The following is a 26,246-nucleotide window of genomic DNA, read 5'->3' on the forward strand; positions in this document are numbered from 1 at the left end:
AGTAATAATAACCTATCTAAAATAAAGTTTTATTTATCGATGTGTATCATAGATTTTTCAATATTTAAATAAATTAAATGATTTAAATGACACAAAATATAATACATATGTACATTTTTTACTGTTTATTAATATCCGTCAAATCGTGTATGTGTAACTGAAGGAATATTTGGGATTTACTAAATATGATTATTTGTTTTTTCATTATTTAGAAAATTTATCCAAAAAATTGATGACTGAAAAACTTAAATTTTTTTTTGAAGAAAAAACAATCTGTACAAAATGAATAAGCAATAAATTTTTTTGACAAATTTTATTACGTGACATTAGTGGCGATAAAGGAAGTCATCCATTGGTAACACCTCAATTAGTCTTAGTTAAAGTTCCTTTTTAGTTATGATTTTATTATTGTCGTTGTTTTGTATGCCAAAAAGTCTCGGTTCTAGTTGCGCTTATGTCTAAGTAGTGGATTGTCAGGTATTAAAGTTGTGTACGATATTTTAATTGAAGGGTTTCTATTTATGTCGAGTTTCAGATGAATCTAGCATAGTGTAAAATGACTAGTTCGTTGGCAGTTTTGATTTTTAAATCTTTGTGTTTGTTATTGTTTTTTACTTACTGAGGCGCCCTAGTTAACATTCGCAATGATACACTTTGAAAGCCTTCTATTATTCGAATGTCCGATGCCATAGTTTGTCCTTATATCTGGATGTCATAAGACTAGACTAGTGTAACAGAGATGAAATCTGCTGTTGGCTAAAATTAAAGTTTAAAACGAAAAAATATAACCCATTTATTTACACAATATTTATTTTTTGATAAAGTTTCCTTGATAATGGAGATGGTCAGGAATTTATTCTAATCGTGAGGAAACTATGTTTAACTTGTATATTTTTAATTTTAAAATTTATAAACTGCCTTTAGATTAGCATTTAACTTGTCAATTTTTTTCAAAATAATTGACTGTAGACAACTAATGAGTACATATTAGTGATCACATATGAGTGAGATAGTGTTCAATTCTAGGTATAATTAAAGTGTACATATAATTCATTATAGTCAATTATTGCCAACTAATTACGTAAGGTAATTATTAAAAATTAGAAATTATTGAAATCAACAAGATTAAAATATAGTTATTTTGATCATCAAAATCGGGACAACGAGAGTTGAGTATTATCATAGAGAAAAAAGTATATCATGGAAAAATCAATACACTCTCAGCTTCGCATCGGAGCTAAAGGTTAAAATTGAAAGCTTTCAAGTAAGATATTCTTTTATATCTAATATAAATGTACATACTATTGTTTAAAAACATCGCGATTTCGTATAATATGAATACATAAAGAAATGTCTTCAGATAAATTTATGATAGTAATAAAATACGAGCAATAAAAAAAAATTGTCATGTTGTAAATCATACAAATAGGTTTGACGAAAACAACAGTATTTTGAAATTTATTTTCGACATTTTGAATTAATTTGACTTTTATTTTTGTATGAAAATATTACTATTAAAGATGGATGATATATTTTCTAAAAAGTGCGTTCAACGCATTTTTCATTCAAACTATGTATACTAACCAATTATGGAATTCTCGCTACGCCACTGGAGGAGGCCTAATTAGAATTTAAGAAATTTATATCTGCAAATAATGCGAGGCCTTTTTTTCTGGGAAACCGTTCTTAATTACTAGTAACGTGTATTTTAAGAGTCTTACCGTTTTATAATTTAATTTAAAAATATGTTCAATGAAAGTTTATGTTACATACTACAAGTTACAAAAAAATTTCAAACACTACAATATTCTATATGTAAACGACCATTGAATTCAAATAAAAAAAGTTATTTTGGCGTAAAAACATGTCGCGTCCTCACTGCGCTAGAATTTTTATGTTATAAATATAAAATTCAAAATTTTTTTATGTCATGTATTAGATGTATTAGAGCCTAATATATCTTTGTAATTATTTTAATTTATTATTAATTGGTTCTAGTATTTCATATTAATGTCAAACTCCAATAAACTAATTATTATACTACAAATTTTGAAATCGAAAAAACGTTATTGTTTCAGCACCTTAAATTTATACTGATAATTAGGAAAGTACATTTTATATTGAACATTCTGTATAATTTCGTCATTACTAAAAAATATCAGTCAAAATGTATGTTAAAGTGTATGGCATGTTTTAAATTCAGAATAAAAATATAAAATGACTGACTGTCATTATCAATTTTTTCAGTAAAATGTCCACATACATTAATTAAATTAATACTATAAAATACAATTAAGTTTTAAATTGACATAAATATAATTTATGACATAATATTTTATAAGCACTATTATTTATAAAAAATAAATTTAAAAACTAGATGAATTATAAACAAAAAAAAGTATCTGATTTATTTAAATTCTATGCTATGTAATTGTGTTTTTTTTTATATAATCATAACTTTTAGAGTAATTAAGTAATAATTATAGAAAATATCATAAATATTATATTAAAAATTATAAAGTTTCATCTCCAAAATTTCATATCTAAGTCAAAAACCAATAGATTTCAATAAAATTTTCAAAGTACTTCTAAATTAGATTAGGGTGCGTTTGGTAAAAATTTCAAATGTTTAGTTGACAAAAACTGGCGGCAGTAACCGTTTTTCTTAGAAAATCTGACATTTTTAAATGTTCACAGGGTGATAAAAAATTTTTTCTGATTTTCGCAAATAATATCCCCAGGGTAATGTTACCAGATCTTTCATAGAATAAAAAAAAATAGGAAATAATTTTTCCAGCGTTTGCAAATTTTTCCTTGTATGTATAATTATATAATAATATTTATTTAGATTTTATTGAAGGATTTAAAATAAAAAGAAGAGGAACACCAAAATAGAAGTGGGAGTTATTATATAAGAGAGAAGGTTAGAAAAACATGTACTTTGATTTGATGATTCTATGGTAAAAATTTAGGACATATAGGCCATTTTTTTCGTTTACTAAACAAATTCTTAAATGTCATAAATATTAAGATTTATTTATAATTTGTACTTATAAAGTAGTATACCCCATTGACTAAAAATGAGTTAACGCATTTTCCTGCAGACTTTTTTAGATATAAAGTTTAACAATTTATAATGTGTCTTGAGTGTTGTCAAACGAAAGTAAATTATACTTTCCCAAAGGAATTATTCATCCTAAAAGTTACTCAACACAAAAAAGTAACAAAATATTATAACAGATCAAGTATAACAATTAATGGAAATCATTTATTCTATTGATTTGATACGAAAATACTACTCTAGCTTAAGTATAATTTTTTTTCTAGGATATAAACATTTTATTTTAAGTACCTAAACAAAAATCAATAAACTAAAAATACTAAAATTGTTTTATTTTTATTGATATATTGAAAACCAAACAATTAGAAAAGTCGTCTGAAACAAAATTTATTGGTTTTGTTGTATAATTACTTTAGCTATGACTAATTTACACTGTACTTTTATTGAAGTTATGTTAAAATATTTAATAATTAATACAGTTGTTTCATTATTAAAGTATAATTTCACTAAATAATTATTTAAATAAATTATGAAAATAAAAATATCTATCATCATAATTGGTTTATGAAAGAAACATTTTCTAAAAAACTGACATAGTATGAAATTTTTATTTTAAATAAAGTTAAATTACAGAATCTGTAAATTCTGTAATTTAACAAAAAATAAAATGTTTTTAAAAACTTTCAATGAATTATAACTCATATTTAGTCACATAATATATTTGAATATAATCTAATAGAAATATTTTAATTAAAATGAATTTGTTGACGATTCAGTTAAAATATAAAATAAAGGGAATGAACGCTTAGCGTGGTATATGTTTTGAAAACAAGCGTATGAGTTGAATAAAATAACTTACACATTTATAAAAATAAAAACACTAAAAAGTAAAAAAAAACAATCAGTTACGTTTGTGATTGTAAAATTAGTCACGAAAATTGTTAACAATATTATGGCTTAACGTTTTTAAGCCTCCAATGATATATACAAGCTAAATAAATACAATAGTTTGTTTCCGCCGATAAAAAACTATATTTTTATGAAACGATCGAAGTTGTTTTTGGGAACAATTCCTATGGGTTTTCTTATGGAAAAATCAAAAATATTGTTTTATGTTATTCCAATCAACCGAAAAACGCCGATAGTTTTTCTTTCCATTCGGCGACGATAATGTGTTAAAATCTTCGAGCCAATCGTTTTGATGAATTATTAATTATTGGCTAAGAACAGCCGCGTTTGCATTATTGTCGCGATCAACGTGACTCTTAAACTCGGTACCGTTACGGTCGGTTGGTTTTACAGGCGACACGGGACTGTACCGAAATAATAGCCGACAGTGATAATTATTAATTCGGCAAAGTGTTGTTCGCGCGAATAAATCGCCAAAGTCGATAGCCGTTGTATTGTGCCACACAGTAAAGTCTGAATACCGTTTATTAGTGAATCGCATTTATCAGCTAGTTTAGTGAGTTACAGCAGATACTTCGTCGGACGGAACAAGTTTTAATACTATCCGATCAAACAACGGCGTTACCGATTTGTGTGGTGATATCTTATTGTCGAGCACCTCGGAACAATCACCAAAGTTTGTACGCGGACGCCCACTCGTCCTAGTGATCGTTTCCCAATCACGTTAACGTCCCTCGATTTGTAATTATTCACTGGGAGTACACAAGTTGTTCTCGAGGATAATCTCGCGGTCGACATCAGCTGTAACAGCTGTTAAACAAAAGCGCTACAGTTTGGTCGACTCGAAACACTTAAAATGTTTTTGCCATATTTTCAGTATTATTTCTCGTTGGCCGCGTTAAAACTTTCAGCGTGTCGTATTCAAAAACTCGGTAGCCGACACGGAGCGGTTTATGCCGAAGAGGCGTTGCCATAAACGCGATTGAAACCATAAAATTTCGCGTTAAACGCTTCTTGTCAGATTAACATTTCAATTTCTCGTTAAACTTTTGACTGCAGTGAATTTATACGTTGGAAATGTAAGAAAAAAACACTTAACCAGTGAAATTATTTCTGCACCCGTTTTACATTATTCTCTTTTAAAATTGGTCTCGGAAAATATGGAATAACGAGCGCTGGTCGAGTTTTTTACAATAAAGCCGATTGTCCTACTTTGTAACGGTTTGCTCGGGTCGATTTCTTTTCAAGTGAATTATCGGTATTAACAAACGACAAGCGGTTGATCGTCACTCTGCCACAAAGCTACGCCGCCGATTACGACGTTAACTTTATTAATATCGACTTCACGGCTATTATTCTTAAGTTTCGTCTTGTTTTAACTTTCACCGAGTTCATATTCTAATACTGCTCACCTTAATTGCAGTTATAGTGCAAAGTTTTTAATCCGTGCTTACGCACAAAACTTCTTTTTACCGTCCCCGCTACTAATTTACTTCACATTACGTAGTAGTAACTTGAGAACATTGCTGACGTTTGAATATACCGACAGAAAAAAATGTCAAAACGACCAAGACACAAATAGATTTAGTCAAGTGCCTTGAGGTAATTTTCAACTTATCTAATCAACAAGTCGTCAAGTATAATTTAATTGTTTTGAACTTTTTAATTGAATCACTTTTTTTAAAATGATTAATGTGAACGTGCTTTGAACTGTACCCATAAATAAGTATTATTTTAGATCTGACATCTACCTGTTGGTATACAACGCACAAAGTTTTTGTAGTGCAATTAAAACTAAAGTGTGTACATGATAAAATACAATACGACGCAAGTAATGAGATTAGATTTAAAACGAAAACAGAGTCTTTATGAAATTGCCTTTTTTTTAATTACTATTGCAATAAATAGCATTTGTTTATTCTTTACAATAGCTAGACAATTTGCAATCACGATCTTATAATTTAATTATCATAGATAATCATCTTAGAATGACTGTTATTAATATTATTTAGCAAAATAATTAAATTTGAAAAAATTGTTATTCTTACAAATCTTGTTGCTAAGGTAAATATTTTATAGTACATAAACGGGTAATCTAGACGACTTGGTTTCAGATTCAGTCACACAATGTTTATGAGGGACAATTGTAATGTATACACATGCAGTTGACATGACTATAATAATAAAAATGCGTCAAGTCTTAAATTCATGTCGTGAGCGGTAACTGTGTGTTATTATATTTTTAACGGCTTTTAATATATAAAGTGATAGGAGTCGTTTAATTAACCGACAGTTCAGTCGTGTTCACTGTCCATATCGGCAAAATTCGATGTAATTACATTTGTTTCTGGTAACGTTTTTATTTATAAACAATATTTCAAAGAAATTAGTAAAAGGCGTTCAATTCCAAATTTATTTCGTATAGCTATCAAATTTATGTTGTTTGTATAAAACGCACACGCAGTTCAACGTGCATGTCGGACTGAAACCAGTCAACCGCAGGTCAATACCTTGTCTAACACAATATGTCACCATCTATCTTAAGGTTATTGTAGATATGAACACAGTTTATTCATTAGATACAGAAAATTCCATAGAGAAATTAATCTGACAGAGTTAACTACTTATGTCGAAATCACACACACATATAAACAAAAATAGGAAATTTTCTCCTTAGTAATAACATTTAGTATCTTCATACAATGATTGCATATCTATTTTCCATAAATTTTACAGACCCTGTTCATTTAGTACATATTGTCATCATGTAAATTAAAATTTAAAAACACCAAACATTAATTGCGAGACATGATCTTCCGTTGCCGTTAAGAGTCCTTCATAATTTCCCAACAGTTCAATGATTTTTATATACACATTTTATTATTATTTCATTGTGAAATTCTTATATTTTATAGAAAACATATTGTAATCAGAAAAAAACAAAACAGTTCAATGCTCAATATTCTGAATTAATTGCTAAGATATGATAAACAAATTTTTGTTGATGACGTTTTCAAAGTTTTCTAATGATAATTACTTCCATATAATATTGTTTATAAAAATCATATAAATCCTAACTATTCAATTTAATGAATAAAATTTGTTGTTCAATGATTTGAGTATATCTTATACATCTTATTGTATTCTTTTAAAATAATAAAATTTTAGGTGATATATTTCATTTACTTTCAACCTAAAGATTTTATTTCATCCTTAATTTTTTCAATGTAAATTTATGATATAATTTTAACATGTTGAAATAATTTAAATACTTTGTTTTATTATTATTATTTTTTTTTGAAATTTCTGATAAATTTTAAGAAGTTAAGTTTTTTTCTAAATTTAATTTAATTTATATTCAATCATAATATTTATTATTAAAATATAATTCTTTCTACATTAAATACTATTGTAATAGTTTATCAGCAAAACTTTGTCTAAACTGCTTTTAAATATTTTTATTAAAGAAAAAATTCAGTTGTGTTTTTCAGCTTAAGTGTCAATTTGGTTTGTAAGTGTGATAAAATGCTTTTTTATTTCAAAATGTCGAGTTCAGCATTAACAATGAACTCAATTGCTAAAAAATAGCACTTTTTTTTAAATATTCAATGTTAAAAAAATATTTATTTAAATAATTTGATAATTTTCTGTTTAAAATCATTTAATGTGTTATTCTATAAACTACAATTGTGTCTAAAGTTAAAATATTGATTAATATTAGATAAGTTTAGTTCATAAAGCTATAAAATGATACTTTTTAAAATTGCTCTTTTTTCTTATGTATATTTGGATTATAACTGATGTATTATATATTATAACAGAAGCACTCAGCCAACTCAAAAGTTAATTTCGATATATAGAAAATACATTAAGTAAGGAAACGGGTTTATATTGTTTTCATTGTTTGTAATAACTGTCCCGTTTCCTTACTTACTGAACTCTCTGTATATGATTTGAACAAATTATTTTCAGTTTTAATCAAGTGTATTTAAAATACTCATATGATGAATATTATAAAAATTTAATCAGATACTGTTATTCAATTAACCATTACTAAGCTAATGAATACTGTAAATCAATACCTTGGGTTTAGAAGAGCCAATCAACAATAATAATAATAAAAATAATTTCTACTTTCAAATAAATTGTGTAGATAAACTTAGTATGTTGGTAACATTATTTAAGTGCCGCCTTAAAAATAGCTTTCATTTTATTGAACGTAACTTAAAAAACGTTGCTAACATATTCAATAATTCTATAGTAGTTGTTTGAAAATAGAAAAAAAAATTTTTTAGACAGGCTCTTCTAGACTTAAGGTACGGAAATAGTATTTTGTGAAATCTGTTTTTATATAATTTATTTAATTAATAAAACTTAAAGTATAAATATAATACTAAAGTTGTACAATTAAAATACTAATTTCAATAAATGATATGCATTTGGTGTTAAAAAAATACTATTATACATAATAGACACCGTCTATTGTACGGTTTTGTGAATATTTTTATATTTTAGCTTTTGTTTTAGTCGTTTATCATTTCGAATCATTTTAGAATTTAATTTCATGTTTTTCAATTTGGTATGTATTTCAGTTCTTATTTTTTGAAACTCCTATCTAGTAATTTATATTATCCTAACACTCCGACATCTGCTCAAGAAGAAACAAAACAACCATGTCATATATATAAACACATATTTGCGCCACTTCATTTATCGCCGCCAGACTGGCGTTTAAAAATGGACAAAAAAATAGGACACACAGTGTAGTACACGCTTGTTTTCTACATAGGCGCCGTTGCTATGTCACCGGAAAAAACAAACCGTAACTTCTCATTTTTTCTTTCGTCCATTCTCCTTTCTCTCTCACAAACAACAATAGTGTAATACACCCAAAACCATGCTTTGAACACTATATTTTAGTAATTAATTTCCCCAGTGTCGGTCATCAGTCGTGACAAAGTTCATTTGAAACGCCTCTGCAACACCCTCCACATTGCCCACGGGTTGCTGGAGTCATTGAGCTTGTGACAATTCTCCCCCTGGGAAAAATATCCGCCATACGATTCAAAAGTGGACGGAGGTGGTGGTGAGAAGTCTTGGTAATAAAGACCTAATGAAACTTCATTGTCTTCTCTAAGTTATCGATAATTTCAAATAAATATCGTTCATTATGTATTGACACGTTTTCAGCAATAATCAAACAATAGGAAAATGTAATAACATAACAATTTACAAGAACACTATTACGATTTCGTCAATCCTCCCTCAATTTTCAAGTTTTTGTTCTTCCCAATGGAAGCCATCATTTCGTTAAAAATAAATATCGTGAACGGCTCAACACAGAGTTCAAAGACTGATTCTGTACTTTTAAATCCTGATTAGCAAATAAATTACTTGAGGTCTATTGTTTTTTTTTTTTATTTTCTTTATATACATAATAAATAATATTCCGTTTTATTTAAAACCGTTTAACAATTAATTTGTAAAAATCAAATATATTAACATTAACGTTATGATTCCTAAAATAGAAAAAATACTAAAAGGTTTTTTCGTTGAGAAATATAAGACATGATCATAAACAACAAACGTATTGTATTTCCAATACTATTAAAGTATTTTTTGACTTAAGTACACAATATGATATGACTCGAGTTTTTCATAAAGACATAAAATAAATCATGAGTGGTCGGATAACGAGATATTCATATGATAGTAGGTTAGTTTAACCAGTGAACTTAATTCAAAACCCGATTACAAAACAATCACAACCAAAACAAATCGTCCAGAATAATTGAACTCAAATGGCTAAACGAACCCTGTCATTTAATAATAATAGAATACTTGTTGTGATCAGCTCAAGAACAAAATACTTTTTATACAGCAAAAAGAATTATCCGTATGGAAATAGCCTTGGCTATTGATCATTGAATTAGAAACCGTTAATATTATTTGGTTTACCGCATTTATAGTTCACTATGTCAGTTGCACAACCATATTAATTTCATATTGTTCCTTTCAACGATTTTTTTTTTTTAGTGTATCACGTTTAATGTTATATTTGACAATATATAAATTATTTTCACTATGATACAAAATTTCGTTCTCTTTAAAAATATTTCTTTTTATTATAAATTAATAATAATGATACGCACATTTAAAACCCATTTACGAGTTATATAAAAAATTTTATGAGTTATAACAAGTACTTTTAGAATGAGCGAGTTTTTGGGGTTTTTTTTAAGGTAAATTCACGTATTTTAAGATTATAAAATAAAGTGTGATTTTATAACAGAGTTTAATAGACACTCAAATTACCTTATAATTTATAGTACGACACCGTGTCTTTTTAAATATTGTGAAAATAATTTCGTTCTAAGATAATCTTTATGATTATATTTTCTATATCAAAAGCAACTAACTTTGCTATTTATGCCTTAAAATATCTAATAAAACTTGAAATGTACATCTGAAACACAACAATAATATAAGTATTTGCCTTTGGCTAAAAACCAAAACTGATTTTTATCTTCTAATTTTTCGAGAGATTTATAAAACATTAAAAGAATAAACTTGAAACAAAGTTCGACATTATTTTTAAAAATGTAAAAAATTATAAGAAAATATATTTTTAATAAATAAAATGTTATTAAACAAACCATATTATTATATTATATTTTTGAAAATATAATAACAATAATAATTTTTTTTTTAATTAAATATATAATATGTGCAATCAACAATAAGCATATAGATACAATAATAAAATGATAATATTTTATTTATAAAACTGTCCGTTCAAATAGAAACGCATTGCGTATATACGTACGATAGGCAAAATTAGCGGAATAATATTTTAACACTATTGCTTCAATGATTAATTTTTGTTTTATAAATTTTTTTAAATTACAATAAAGCTCTTATTTATATTTTATAGGTTGAAATGNTAACGTTATGATTCCTAAAATAGAAAAAATACTAAAAGGTTTTTTCGTTGAGAAATATAAGACATGATCATAAACAACAAACGTATTGTATTTCCAATACTATTAAAGTATTTTTTGACTTAAGTACACAATATGATATGACTCGAGTTTTTCATAAAGACATAAAATAAATCATGAGTGGTCGGATAACGAGATATTCATATGATAGTAGGTTAGTTTAACCAGTGAACTTAATTCAAAACCCGATTACAAAACAATCACAACCAAAACAAATCGTCCAGAATAATTGAACTCAAATGGCTAAACGAACCCTGTCATTTAATAATAATAGAATACTTGTTGTGCTCAGCTCGAGAACAAAATACTTTTTATACAGCAAAAAGAATTATCCGTATGGAAATAGCCTTGGCTATTGATCATTGAATTAGAAACCGTTAATATTATTTGGTTTACCGCATTTATAATTCACTATGTCAGTTGCACAACCATATTAATTTCATATTGTTCCTTTCAACGATTTTTTTTTTTAGTGTATCATGTTTAATGTTATATTTGACAATATATATAAATTATTTTCACTATGATACAAAATTTCGTTCTCTTAAAAATATTTCTTTTTATTATAAATTAATAATAATGATACGCACATAAACCCATTTACGAGTTATATAAAAAATTTTATGAGTTATAACAAGTACTTTTAGAATGAGCGAGTTTTTGGGTTTTTTTTTAAGGTAAATTCACGTATTTTAAGATTATAAAATAAAGTGTGATTTTATAACAGAGTTTAATAGACACTGAAATTACCTTATAATTTATAGTACGACACCGTGTCTTTTTAAATATTGTGAAAATAATTTCGTTCTAAGATAATCTTTATGATTATATTTTCTATATCAAAAGCAACTAACTTTGCTATTTATGCCTTAAAATATCTAATAAAACTTGAAATGTACATCTGAAACACAACAATAATATAAGTACTTGCCTTTGGCTAAAAACCAAAACTGATTTTTATCATCTAATTTTTCGAGAGATTTATAAAACATTAAAAGAATAAACTTGAAACAAAGTTCGACATTATTTTTAAAAATGTAAAAAATTATAAGAAAATATATTTTTAATAAATAAAATCTTATTAAACAAACCATATTATTATATTATATTTTTGAAAATATAATAACAATAATAATTTTTTTTAAATTAAATATATATGATATGCGCAATCAACAATAAGCATATAGATACAATAATAAAATGATATTATTTTATTTATAAAACTGTCCGTCTTTATTTAGAAACGCATTGCGTATATACGTACGATAGGCAAAATTAGCGGAATAATATTTTAACACTATTAAAAATTGCTTGAATGATTCATTTTTAGCTTCGATGCAAAGCTGAGAAGATATTAATTTTACTATGATGTGTTTTTTTTTTATATCTGTTGCCACTTTTTCTCAGCTCTCACTGGACCGATTTCTTTCAACAACTCGTCAAAAGATCACAAAGTTGAAGACATTACCCTTAAAAATTGAAAATTTTTCCCTCGTTCCTCGCAAATGGGGGAAATATCCAAAAAAATTACAAATTTAAAAATCGGTAAATTTTGTCATTTTTTTCACTTTATTTTCTTAGAACTTCCATAACATTTTCAAAAATAAACAAATCAACATAAATTTTTTTTATACTAAAACCTTAGATATTTTCCTTTCATTTGATATCATTTTTTTTGAAAATCTAACACTTATTCTGCTCACAAGGGGGATTTAAAATGCAACTTTTTTACAAAAACTAACTTTTTCAACTTAATTTTTGAAAATGTTCCGGAAATACTGCGTCCTTTAAACATATATCAAATTAAAGCTTATTTTATGTACTATAAAATGAAAAAAAAAATTTGTCCCGACGACCTATCTTCTATGCACAATTGGCTACTGTATTCAAAAATATGCTATTTTTCTATTAAAATTCTAGGTTTTGTATTTTATTTTAATTTTAAATATCTTATTAGGAGAATATATTGACTTTCATGAATATTATATAATTTAATTGACATAGAATAAAGTTCATAACACATAAGAAATTAATCTTATTAAATTTTTTTTATGTTTTTTATAGTCGAATAAGTAATTTTTAAATTTGAGTTAGCTTAAATAGTCAATTTTATCATGTGACGAAAGCAACGAACAGTTGCCGAATCGGTAACACATCGACTGCCCCAAGGAAAAAGGTCGTAACTCGTTTTTTCTATCTTTTCAGTATGAATAAAACAAGCATTACAATTTATATTCTTATTTTATTTTTAAACGTAAATTTCCCAAAATAACATCACTGGTAGAATGAAAGATACTGTAATTATTCCAAGATTCAGTTTTTAAAAAAATGATGACTTCAGAGTTTTTTAAGACATACTACTTATAAAAAAAGTAAAAATCGAGTTACGACCTTTTTCGTTGGGGCAGTCGATATGTGTCTTTCACGCTTAGGGGACGAGGTTCAAATCCGTCTGTGGCAATTAATATTTTGCATTTTTATTTTTGAGTTAGAATAAAATTTTCAAATCATTTGATATTTATCTCATTTAGGTTCTATAACTTCAATTAATATCAAGGATTTCATCACTATAGTCTCCCCTCGCCAGAAGAAATTTCTTATTCGTGTTATTTTTTTAGTATGTGGTTCTTCTTGTGGCTACAATTTATTTTGCCAACTCTTACTAGACCTACTTTTTTCAACGATACGTCAAATGATTACAATTCGTATTTAGTTTAAGTTATTACTCTTTAAAATTAAAAGAAATATTCCTTATTCAAATAAAAAGTAGCTTAACCAACTTTTTCCATACAAACAATTAAAATCATTAATTTCTAATATTCTTAAAGTATTTATTGTCGAATTAGATATGATATGATAAAAGTATTCAACTACTAAAGTTAATAATTTTCTATTGTAATTCGTTAATTTTTTAACTCTATTTGTGTGTACTACTATAATATTCCAAATTTGTTTGTAACTTGTTGCTATAAAAATTATAAATTTAAAAGAAAAATGATTTTTTGTTTCACCTTAATTTAAAGATAGATTTTTACAATTGATTGAGTAAATCTTTTTAACAACTTTTTTTTCATTGGATTTTTAGATATATAATCATTAAAAATAATTAAATTCTGAATATTTCCATTGTAGAATCTTTTTAAACACCAAAAGTTAATTAGAAATGATTACTATGATTTTTATTTAAGTGATCTATAACGATAAAAATGTAAAAAAAATCGAACTTTTCTGATAAATGTACTGTAAATAGTAATTATCCAATTAGATAATTAAAAAAAGTAAATAACCAATTTTTTAGCTTCGATGCGAATTTTTTATATGTAAATACTAATTTTTAATAATATTAAAACTTAGTAGTGATCTGTCTAATTGCAGATTTGAAAACATCGCGAAAAGTTGAATTAGAATGGTATATTTTTGTTACTGATGAAAGTTCCTTGTAGTTCAGTGCATTTATTTATAGTAACAGTTTTTATTGAAATTTATTGTATCAAGCCCTTTAAATTTTTATACACGTAAAAATAAAGCAAAATACAACTTCTTTATTATTTTTATAATTTCTCCGTTTAAATTACAATATTAAATTATTGAATATCAATTTCATACTACTATTAATAATTATAATTGGTATTTATTCATATATTATGTTTTTAAATTAAAGAACTACTAATTAGGATATAATCAAAGAAATAGGAGTTGATGTTGCTTTTGGAATAATCCACCAATTTCTCTAAATGAAACACTATCTACAGATTTGCATCGAAGCGTTTCTTATGATAGTGATTTTAATCACTGTCAAATATCATCTATACTTGTCCCATCTATGCCTTGTCTACACTGTGCCTCGACCCCACTGTGCTACCGTTTTTGTAACTTTTTTTAAATTATATTAAAGCTCGTATTTATATTATATAGGTTGAAATGCAAAACTGTGGCATGTGGTTTGTTTTGGTCGCTGTAATGACTTTCACAACGTTGGTGGCTGGTGGTGATGATAAATCTAAAGTTCAAAACCAACACCAACAGCAGCAACAACAAGCTGATGTCATGAGAGCCATCGCTGATATCGGTTCTCCGTCAATGTCACAACCATCGGTGGATAGTTACTTGGAATCTGATCCTCTTCAGGTTCCTTATGAGTACAATACAGCAAAGCGAGCCCATAAACAATATGGGTTTGGACTAGGCAAGCGGTTGTACAGGCAGTATCAATTCGGTCTTGGAAAACGAGCCTCATCAAAACAATATGGATTTGGACTAGGCAAACGGGCGGCGCTCAAGCAGTATGGGTTTGGACTTGGTAAAAGGACCTCACCTACGTTTTACAGCTTCGGTCTAGGACGCCGAGCTTCCCCACAATACAGTTTTGGACTAGGAAAAAGGGTAAATTATTATTATTTTTTTCTACATAGAGTTTCACTATCATTAACGCAATATCTTTAAAAATATATAATGCAATATAATTTTTTTCTTTGCAGAAGCTTAATAGTATTTTACGTTCTATAATTTCTAGAAAACAAATTGGTCATATCTTCCCCTTTTCCTAAGTTAAATCAACTAAAAACGTGTTTATGTGAAAATATATGTGTCTAAACAATATACAAACTAGAAAACTGTCTATCTAAAAAAACTTATAGTCTAGTACTTTAAAAGATATGAGCTTTTTATAACAAGACGGGACGTGTGGGGTTCATTAATGTTTAGGTATAAAAATGAACAGACCTACGTTTTACTTACTGTCTTTATATTAAAGAGTTTATAACTTATCCAACTGGCCCAAAAGTTTTTCTCAGTCACTTTCCTAATTAGATAATTTTTTATTTAATAAGCTAGTTTAATATGTATGTTGTCATTTATAAAAATTAAGTCTTCACCTCTTGATAGATAATATTCTAGTTTGTAAATTGAATAAATATACATGTTTTAATAAAAAAACACTAATGTTGATAATATTTTAAGGGGGATAGGAACACTTTTTTTGTTATAATATAGAACGTAGAATTTTATTATCTGTCAACAAAAAAAAATATTATATTTTATATATTTAAACATATAACTGCTATATCGTAAATAAATAATCATTGGATGTTAAACAAATAATTTTATAATCTAAAATTTAATGAGCCACATCATTACTTTCATCTTAACCATGATTGAAGGTAATTTTCCTTTTAATTTCAAACTCGTGCTCAAATAGCCGTAACAAAACATAATGCAATTATAGTACAGATTCAAATAAACTTTAACAAGTGTGTAAAAAGATACTAATTTCCACTTTAAGTTGTTGTGCAATTTATATTCTTAAATTAAACATTTATGCAAAATGTTGTTTTATTTAAAAAAGGGTTAGTGTAATCCAGAAGTTTTTTTAGTTATATAATTGTAAAAGTTTTATTAATTATAATTTCGCATACAACTCGCATGATATTTGTGTTGTTATCAGACTAGTGTACAAGTTGATTTTTTTAGTCACAATATTTCTCTTAAAATAATAATTATACTAAGAAATTATTTTTGGTATTTTTTAATTTTATATATTTCTTAAAGGACTACCCAACTAAAAAATGAACTTTTTTTATTAATTAAAAAAATAATACAAAAAGTAACAAGAATTTTGATAAAAAAAACTTTTTTTTTCAGACTTCACGTTGTTGACTTACGGGTGATATTAAATACGAGGGTGACGTCATGACTTCTATTTTCGCAACGGCATCCATACATTTCTTATAGGGCCCTATATTGATCTTTTTATAACTCTTACAATATAAAATATATCTTAGGAGCTTTTTTTAATTTTTACTGAGCTGCGAACGTTTTAAGCTGTAAAAATAATTAATTCGAATATTTGTTATTGCAGTATATGACTGTTTACATTGCTACTTTTTTAATTCATCTCTAATACATTATAAGGGTGTCTAATTTATTTTTCTTAATGAAGACATACATATTTTGACCAATTATTTTCGATGTTACTATTTAAAGTATAGACTGGAGGTGAGACGCGAGTGTGACGATTTTTATCATTAGACATTTTTTAGCAACAACTGTCCTCCTATCTGGGTATAAAAATGTTAATAATATTCTCAGTTCAAGTCTAATAGTTATTATCAATCAGCTAATATTTCATATGAGCCATTTAGAAAATTAAAAAATCATTCAATATTAATAATTAATATGTAACAAGTATAATTTTTTTTACGCTTTTTACGGCTCATTGAGGGCAGTTGTGGTATCTTTTAAGAGGAAGTTTTTTAGCCCCGTATACTCCGGGATAAGTAGAGAGAGAGGGATGACAACTCCAATCACTAATCGAGTCTCGAATTCAAAACAGTGCTTATCAGGCCTGCCACTTTACCGACTCAGCCACCTAGTCCTAATAATTGTGATTTTTGATGTTAAATTAATTAGATTACTTAATGTAAGAAAATATTTTTCTATTCTTTATTAAAATATTAGGATTGAATAACAAATGCGAAATACTTTTCAAGTTGGTACTGTTATAGTTGTTTTGGCTCAACACATGTTTTATTCAACGACCAAAAACAATATGGTGATTGCAGGTTAGGTGTATTACATTTTATAGCTTATGGGTTTATGAATGTATCAGATAACTTTTTATAGACGATAAAAATATTTCAGGTCATTTTGAAAACATTGAGAGTATTTACTACTTGAACATAAAGAGAATGTCATCGTACGTTTAGAATAAATTATATTAGTAACGTAATTATTTATTTTTCAAAATAGTATTTAATTAAATTATGTGCAATGATTTACTTAATTAACATTGAGTTATCAACAAATTGTAATGGAATAGCATTTTAATGTGTTACGGCACTCCATGAAAAATTATATTGGGTAGATTTTATGATCTTAATTAAATTTCCTATTAATTTGTCTACCCGGTGGTTACCCTTTAGCTATATTTTAGTTATAAACGACCAGCGCTTCTGAAAAATAATTTGTGAAGGCTGTAAACTAAACTTACAGATAATTTCATTTTAGCATTTTAAGTGAGTGTCAAGGTTTAACTAGTATAACTTAAACAATATAGTCAGTGTAACCATCTTTAAGTATTATATGACCAACATTAAAGTGGCAAAAAGTCAAAATTGCGAAAGAAATAATAAAATTCAAATTTACTTAATGGAAATTTGTGTTTAGAATGTGATTGAACTTTATACACAAGTAACCTCAAAACGAATAAAATTGTGTGAAAAATAACATGTAAATGTTTCCGCGGCCTGTACAAAAAAATGTCTACAGCATTAAAGCCTGAAGCTGTTTTAATAATATTAATATTAGAACTGTGATAACAGAGCCTCACGGTTATGTTATGTTTTAATGCTCACATCAGCCTTGAGCGAAAAAACAAAAACTTTAATTTCATGTTTGTTTTTAATTGAAAATTTAATAAAAGTACGTTAGATTTAAACTATTAGTACACTGTTTTAACAGAATTATTAAATTGGTTAACAATTACAAAAGAATGAAATCAAAAATAAAGAATACATTTTTAAAAAATATTATTTCAATAGTTAAATGTAATGATGTTGTCCATTATATGCATTAAATATTGACAAGAGAGAGAAAATTTACTACTTAAGATTTATCTAAATCATTAAAACATTCAACTACATAAGTTTATACCGGTAATCACATAAAATAGTATAGAATTTAAAGAAAGTAATTTATTAACTTACAATGTTTAACCCCATAAGAAACTATTGAGAATTAAAGCTTTAGTTGATGTTATTAGAAGGTTAATCCTTATTAAACAAACAATGAGGATATCTAGAAATACCATTTGGGGAAGAATCGATAAGCTCTTTTACTTTGTGAGATTTCATTAGTTCAGTCACTGACAAATTAAAGCGAAAACAAACTGATCCTTAAAATAATAAGTTTATTTGAAAACTTAAACTCTATTCCTTCTTTGACGAGATAAACTTAAAAACCAATGTTTAACTACCTTTACTATTAAGTTTTTTCTAAAATTAATCTATTTTTTCTTCTTCTTTAATTTGTAAATATATCTATATAGACAGCTTTTTGATAGAACCTTTTAAAACTAAGGGAACGTAATCCATGTTTTTGTGATAGTATCAGCCTGTTACTTGATTCTAATACAAGTTATGATTCAATAGGTATCTAACCCATCATTTTTAAACGTTGATGAAAAAGAAGCCGATTATAACGACCTATCAGAAGAAAAAAAGAGAACATCAGACGACGTACACGGACAGCGATTTGCATTTGGTCTCGGCAAACGAGGTGCAAGTCTAGGAGAATGGGCAGACTCTATGGACGACTCTACTCTCATATGGCACCCAGCAGTCAGAAGAGCACGTCTCCAGTACGGCTTTGGACTGGGCAAGCGAGACGACTATGACGCAGGCAGCGAGTACGAAGACGACATTGACATTAATTAAAAAAATTGCAAACACTATAATATTCAGACACAACGAAAAATATACAAACAACACTCAAACGGCGTATTAAATTATTTGAACGGTTTTGCATAATTTTGTTTGTCATACATAATAATTTTTATTAAAATGTTCTCTTATGATTATTTTTCTAAAATCGCAACCAATTCCAATTATTATGAAATTATATCGCGCTCGACTGTTTTGAAAAGTGCCAAACAAAGTTTAAAATTAAAACTTTAAACATATAAACTAATAACATTCATGTTAATAATAATATAAAAATAATATTTTAAGAATTATTTAATATTATATAAATTAGTTTTGTGCCCATACTATAATAAATGTTATATTGTTCATAAAACGTATTAATCAATTATTGTGATCACTTTACCTTTGATAACTCGAAGAAAATAACTGATCTATGCTTAAATTTTGGTTGAAATATAAATGAGTACGATGTTTAAATGATTTTTTTGTAAAATATTTCGTAAAACATAATACAATATAAAACACGTACAACATTAAATTTACACAAAATGTAAAATTTAATGAATTGCAAAAATAATTAACATCTAAAAAATCCCTTTAAAAATACATGCTCTCCTCAATTTCATAGTGTATTACGAACTACTTGTATAACCTCATTAACAACGTACAATTTTTCCATCTTGATTTTGTATCAATTAAAACTACTATTTTATTTAAATTCATTCAACAAATTTTAATATTATTAAAATATTCTTAAATTTTTATGAACCAATGTCTCAATAAATAATATAATAATAGCATGTCAAATAATTTTAAATTATTGTATTGGTAATAGAAAACTCATTATACATCTGTGGCTTTTGTGTGCTTCCTGTAACAGTTAGGTCAATTTAAAACGCCGCCCGTTATAACATTTTTAAAGTTATTTGTAATCAGTAAAATTATTCATGTTCAAAAATAACTGTGTCCGTCGTATAAGCTGTAAGTTATTTTAATGTTAGAATAGATAGCGCTAACTAATACAATTTATTGTTGTACTTTCAAATATAATATTTTTAAAAAAACAAGTTCAATTGAACAATATTTTATAAAGTCTTAATTGTATTAACTTTCGTTTCTTCGTCCTAATCAGTCAAACAAAAATTATTTATTAGCGTACACCACTATTCCAATTATAAATATAATCATATGTGTTGCAGGTGCAGAGTACTCAGACCTAACTGTCAATGCTTATAATTTTTTTGAAATTTTTTATAAATAAGTATTTCCTTCTTAGACTACGTTTAAAGCATATTTTTTATTTATCACTCATTCAAAAATAAATAAAAATACATTTTTTCTAAAATTTTAAATTAGTTTTTTTCTTACAAAAAATGTTTGATAACAATTTTAGAATAACTATTCATTGAGATGCAAGTATTTTAATGTATGGAGTGAGAATGAAACGCGAGTAGAGTAAACATATTTGTATTTTTGTTCTTTGCCGTGATGAATAATAATAGATATACTTCAAATTTAGTCTTAAGGGACAATAAATATTAAAAAAAAATGTCAACCAAATGATAGTTGTTACAAGAATTATAAGCGCTTTCATACGTCTGAGACACATGCATATATAAATTTATAATCTTTATTCTCTAAATATACATATGATATAAATATAAACATACAAGTACATAGTAAATTTTGTCTAGCTATGGTATCTGATATTATGATAGTCTGGATTATCAATAAAGTTACCTTTTTTACAGAATGATATATTTTTTAGTAATTAATATCTGTGGTCTTTATTAAAATTTAGGTCTACCTTAACAATATTCTTGTTTAATATTATATTTTACACATTGTATACAAAAGAATTATTTGTTTAAAAATACTGAGGTATAAAATGTAAAAAAAAAAAAGTAATAAGTGTCTGTTTATGACATATAAGTATAATAACATATATGTATAATTACTATTCAATTTTAATATGAATTATCGACTAAATCAAATCCATCGGTTTCGAACAGTTATAAATTTTTCTGTATATTATACTTGTTATACGTGACGTTTATAAAATGTATACTATATAAATTTTAATATACATTTTTTTAGCATTGTGAAGATACAAACGCAATCATTTAAAAAATTTTTTTGAATTTTTTATTTCAGCCGATATCTTTCAACGATACGTCTAAAGATTACAAATCGTATCTTGTCGAAGACATTACCCTTAAAAATAAAACAATTTCCTTTGTTCACCATAAATGGAGAAAATCTTCAAAAAAATTATAAATTTAAAAATCGCTTACTTTCGAATTTTTTTTACTTAAAACTGCCATAACTTTTTCAATAGTAACCAAACCAATATAATTTTTTTTTTAGATGCATGATATCTTTATCTATCATTTGATATATTTTTTTTATAAATCTGATCTTTCACCTGTCCACAGGAATGGATTCAAAATGACAACTTTTTCATAAAAAATTAACTTTTTCAATTCAACTCTTGAATATGTTCCGGAATTACTGATATATTTATATATAAAGTAAATTAAAACTTATGTAATATACTTAATAATGGAAAAAAAATTCAGAATTTAGTTTGTTCTCATGGTGAAAACTAACATCAAAGTTAATAAAAAAATACAATTTTTGTAAAATAATTTTTTTTTTTTATTTTTATTTTTATAATGCTTTAACTTATTGAAAAATATATAATTTTTTTATGATAAATACTATTTATATACCTCTTTCATTCGTCATACTTTTTTTTTAAATAGAACCATTTCCCTTTATACATATAAATCATAAGACTTGTAATCAATATATAAATAAGGAAATAAAATATCCTGTAGCTTTTGGAATAATTCACCAATTTGTTAAAATTAAACACTATTTACAGATTTGCATCGAAGCGTTTTTTATGATAGTGATTTTAATCACTGTCAGATATCATTATACTTGACCCAACTATGCCACGTCCTCACTGTGCCGAGTCTCCACTGTGTTGGGTTTTTTTCTGTATATTATACTTATACGTGACGTTTATAGAATGTATCCTATATAAATTTTATACACGTATATTGCTATTTAAGCTTTGTACACATGAAGATACAAACGAAATAATTTTAAAAGATTTTTGAATTTTTATTTATTTGTACAAGTTTTACAGACTTGTAATTTATGAACAGAAATTCATAACGATGTATAGTTTTTGAGTACTAACTTTTAGTGAACATAAAACAGATCAAATTATTTAGAAATTGCGTAACTAGTTTAAAGTATTAGCGTTTATAATATCAAAGAATAATAGTTAATGTTATTTTACAGTGAATTAATTTTTAAAAAATGGTAAGAATTCTAAGAAATTAGATATATTATAATATTATCAAAAATATAACGATGCTGATAACTTTCCATATTAATATAATTAATTATATAATTTATACATTTAAAAATAAAATCCTATTTGCATAAAGACAAATTCGATGTGCTCATTTGCTAAATTTAATATTTATTTATATTTTATAATTAATTAAGGAAAAAATGATATAATTATTATATTTTTAGATTTTGTCGAATCAATCGATTTTTGTTGTCAGTTTTTGTTTAGCTTCTCAAGGTAACATCTTAAATATTCTTTAAATAACTAAAATACTACTCAGTAGTATAATACAAAATATATCAGATAATTATTTGATTTAATATTTGAACTACATGTATAAAATTATGATATCAATTTATCTGAATTATTTTTTTACGTTTTCTATAATTTTAGTGAAAAAGTCAGTAGCATTTATATCAAATAACCATAAAAATTTTTTACAGTTTTGGCCTTTTTCTTTTAAATATTGTACTCCGAAAAAAAATTAATCATAATGATTTAAATGATGATTATATGATATACGAAAAAATTAAGTGAACTCGTACTGGACTTAGGATTAAGAACAATTGCGTCCCTAAATTTCAAAATTAGCGATCTAAAAATTCAGAAACAATAAATATATATTTTTTAAAAATGTTTTTATAGAAGAATCTTATTTAGTATTTTTTTTTTGTTTTATTTATGAAATTTACAATCTGTAAAAAAAAATTTTTACAATAAGTAAATAGTTTAGAAAATGTACATATATAAAATACTTAACATTAGTAGCCTGTGAGGTCGCTCCCATTGGAGCCGCCTGATATTGAAAATTTATATTTAGTTTTATTACATAATATTAACAATAATAATAATAATAATAATATATAATGGTATAGTAGTTTGTACAATAATTAGGAGTTTTAATTACGTAATGTTAACAAGATTAAATCATTTATAAAGATAATAGGTCTCTGCACCATTCTCTCTTAAGACGTCTTACTGGATTGCCAGACAAGGCGTTTGCGCTCAGCATTTGAATTAATATATTGGGGTTGAATTCAAGTTTCATCCAGAATCTTTTATAATATAATCTTGCCATTTCTTTAATTGTGTTGAGAAGGAGGTCTGAATGTAGGGCCATGTTTGTGACGTACCAGGGCGCCCCTGTTATGATTCTTAAGCAGATGTTTTGGAAACTTTGGATTGTTCTCTGGTTAGAACTTTTTGCTGGTCCCCAAATTATTATATCATAAGACCATAGTGGTTGGAGTAATGTTTTGTAAAATATAATTTTATTTGACAAAGAAATATTTGACTTAAGCAAAGGTCTTAGTAAATGAAGTCTCGAGTTCAGTTTTTTCCTTTTTTCTTTTAAATGAGGACCCCAGGTTAACCTTCGGTCAAAAATTAACCCTAGGTATTTAACCTCGGTTGAATGAGGAATAATAATGTTATTAATAGTAATTAATGGGCCGTCATGTTTTTTAAGAGTGAATGTAATGAAAGAAGATTTTGACTTATTTATTTTGACACGCCAGGTCTTGAACCAGAGCGAAAGCATATTTAGATGTACTTGTAACTGTTGACTGGCAACTTTATGATCTAATGAAGATGATATTAAGGCCGTGTCATCAGCATAGGTACCAAGTACTGTTGTATCCGATAAAGGTAGATCAGATGTATATATTGTGTACAAGAATGGCGCAATATCGCTACCTTGAGGCACACCAGCATATATTGGGTATAATGGGGAGTGTTGGAGATAATGACGGACTTTAAAATAACGGTTTTGCAGGTATGATTTGAGTATGAGGTAATAAGGAGCTGGGAAAATGTTTTTTAATTTGAATAGAAGTCCTTCATGCCAAACAGAGTCAAAGGCTTTTGCCACATCTAGAAAGACTCCAGCACAGTATTGCTTTGTTTCTAGTGCTGTTGAAATTGTATCAGCAACACGGTGTAGTTGATGAATAGTTGAATGTTTTGCTCTAAATCCGAATTGAAATTCAGGAATGTTATTATTTTTTTGAGTGATAAATAAAAGACGTTTTAATATAATTTTTTCTAATATTTTACCTAAGACAGGTAGAAGACTTATTGGTCTGTACGAGGAGGGATCTTCGGGAGGTTTCCCAGGTTTGAGAATTGTAACAACTACCGATGATNAAGAGGTTTCTTAGGTTTGAGAATTGTAACAATTACTGATGATTTCCAGGATGCTGGAAAATAAGATAACCTAAGAGCTGCGTTATAGATGTAAAATAACAAAATGACTGATTTTCTAGGAAGATTTTTTATAATTTTATTGGTTATTAGATCATTTCCAGGTGATTTTCCGTTCACAAGTTTTTTTATAATAGTATAAACTTCATTAGGAGTAGTTGGTTTGGCTGGTAAAGATAAAGGTAGTGGTGACTGAATGAAATGTGTAACTGTCTCGATATGATGCAATGGTGGAGAAATAGAGTGTGGTTTAAAGACATTTGACAATTCTACGGTGAGGGTATTTGCTTTATCCTGATCTGTTATAGCTAGTGTATTGTCATTACGCCGGAGGAGCGGTGTTGATTCTTTCATTCGAAGAATCGATTTTGTTTTTCTCCATAACGATCCGTTCCTTACTGAAAGATTTAGAAGGTATGTTTAATAAGAATTATTTTTGTGAGTCTTGAGTAATAATTTGAGTTTATTGGTTAGAAAATTGTATAGTTTTTTGTCATCTGGATAATGCGTATGTTGCCATCTTGATCTAGCTCTACGTTTCTCAGCTATTAGTTGTTTTAACTCAGGGGTTAAGTTTAATGTTGGTTTTTTATAAGAGAAGGGGGATGAAGACTCTTTTGCTGCTTCTTGTATGTTCATGGTAAGTTTGTGAATTTCATTATCTAAATCCATAGTAGTTTTTAGTTTAATATTTAATGCAGTTTTTTTTGGAAGTATGGTCCTAAATTTGCACCAATTCATTTTACCTTGAGTGATTGTTGGCCTGCTATGTTTTAGGATCGGCTGTCCTCCAAAATGTAATAGGGCTGGTGTGTGATCAGAAGCTGGATCATTTAGATTAATAATTTTAGTTACAAAGCGATTGGGAATATGAGAAACGAAAAAATCGATAGTATCAGGATGACGATTAACATGAGAAGGCCAATAAGTTTGCTAGTCTGTTACAATTGCTCTGTAATTTTTTAGTGTGATNTAGTCTGTTACAATTGCTCTGTAATTTTTTAGTGTGATTAAATTATAGAGGGAATACCTCTAGTATTAGTGGATCGACTCCAAGTATGGTGCTTGGCATTAAAATCTGCACCCGTTATAAAATTGTGGTTAAGAGATTGTAATTGAAGTGACAGCTCAGAGGTAGGAAATGGTCGTCCAGGAGGAAAATAACAATCAGATATAGAGATGGGTACTAAATCTATTGTAATTGTTGAACTTGCTGCCTGCAAATTTGTACTTCGGTAGGGTGCATGAGGTGTGTGCCCAATATTGTTAGATATTAAGAGTGC

General features: G+C 26.8%; 1 protein-coding gene across 1 annotated transcript in view; it reads left to right on the plus strand.

Moving 5' to 3' along the window:
- The window catches only part of LOC126908904 (allatostatins-like), a 32,546-nt gene extending 12,240 nt beyond the window's left edge, over window positions 1–20,306 (plus strand). The window contains exons 2-3 of the mRNA XM_050691234.1: window positions 14,887–15,354; window positions 19,119–20,306. Of these exons, the coding sequence (XP_050547191.1) occupies window positions 14,893–15,354; window positions 19,119–19,403 (747 nt within the window). The 5' untranslated portion in view covers window positions 14,887–14,892 and the 3' untranslated portion in view covers window positions 19,404–20,306. The remainder of the gene's footprint in view (window positions 1–14,886; window positions 15,355–19,118) is intronic.
- Window positions 20,307–26,246: the final 5,940 nt, after the last annotated feature.

Source organism: Daktulosphaira vitifoliae, unplaced genomic scaffold, assembly GCF_025091365.1.
Source record: "Daktulosphaira vitifoliae isolate Bord-2020 unplaced genomic scaffold, ASM2509136v1 Scaffold_35, whole genome shotgun sequence".
Lineage (NCBI taxonomy): Eukaryota > Metazoa > Arthropoda > Insecta > Hemiptera > Phylloxeridae > Daktulosphaira > Daktulosphaira vitifoliae.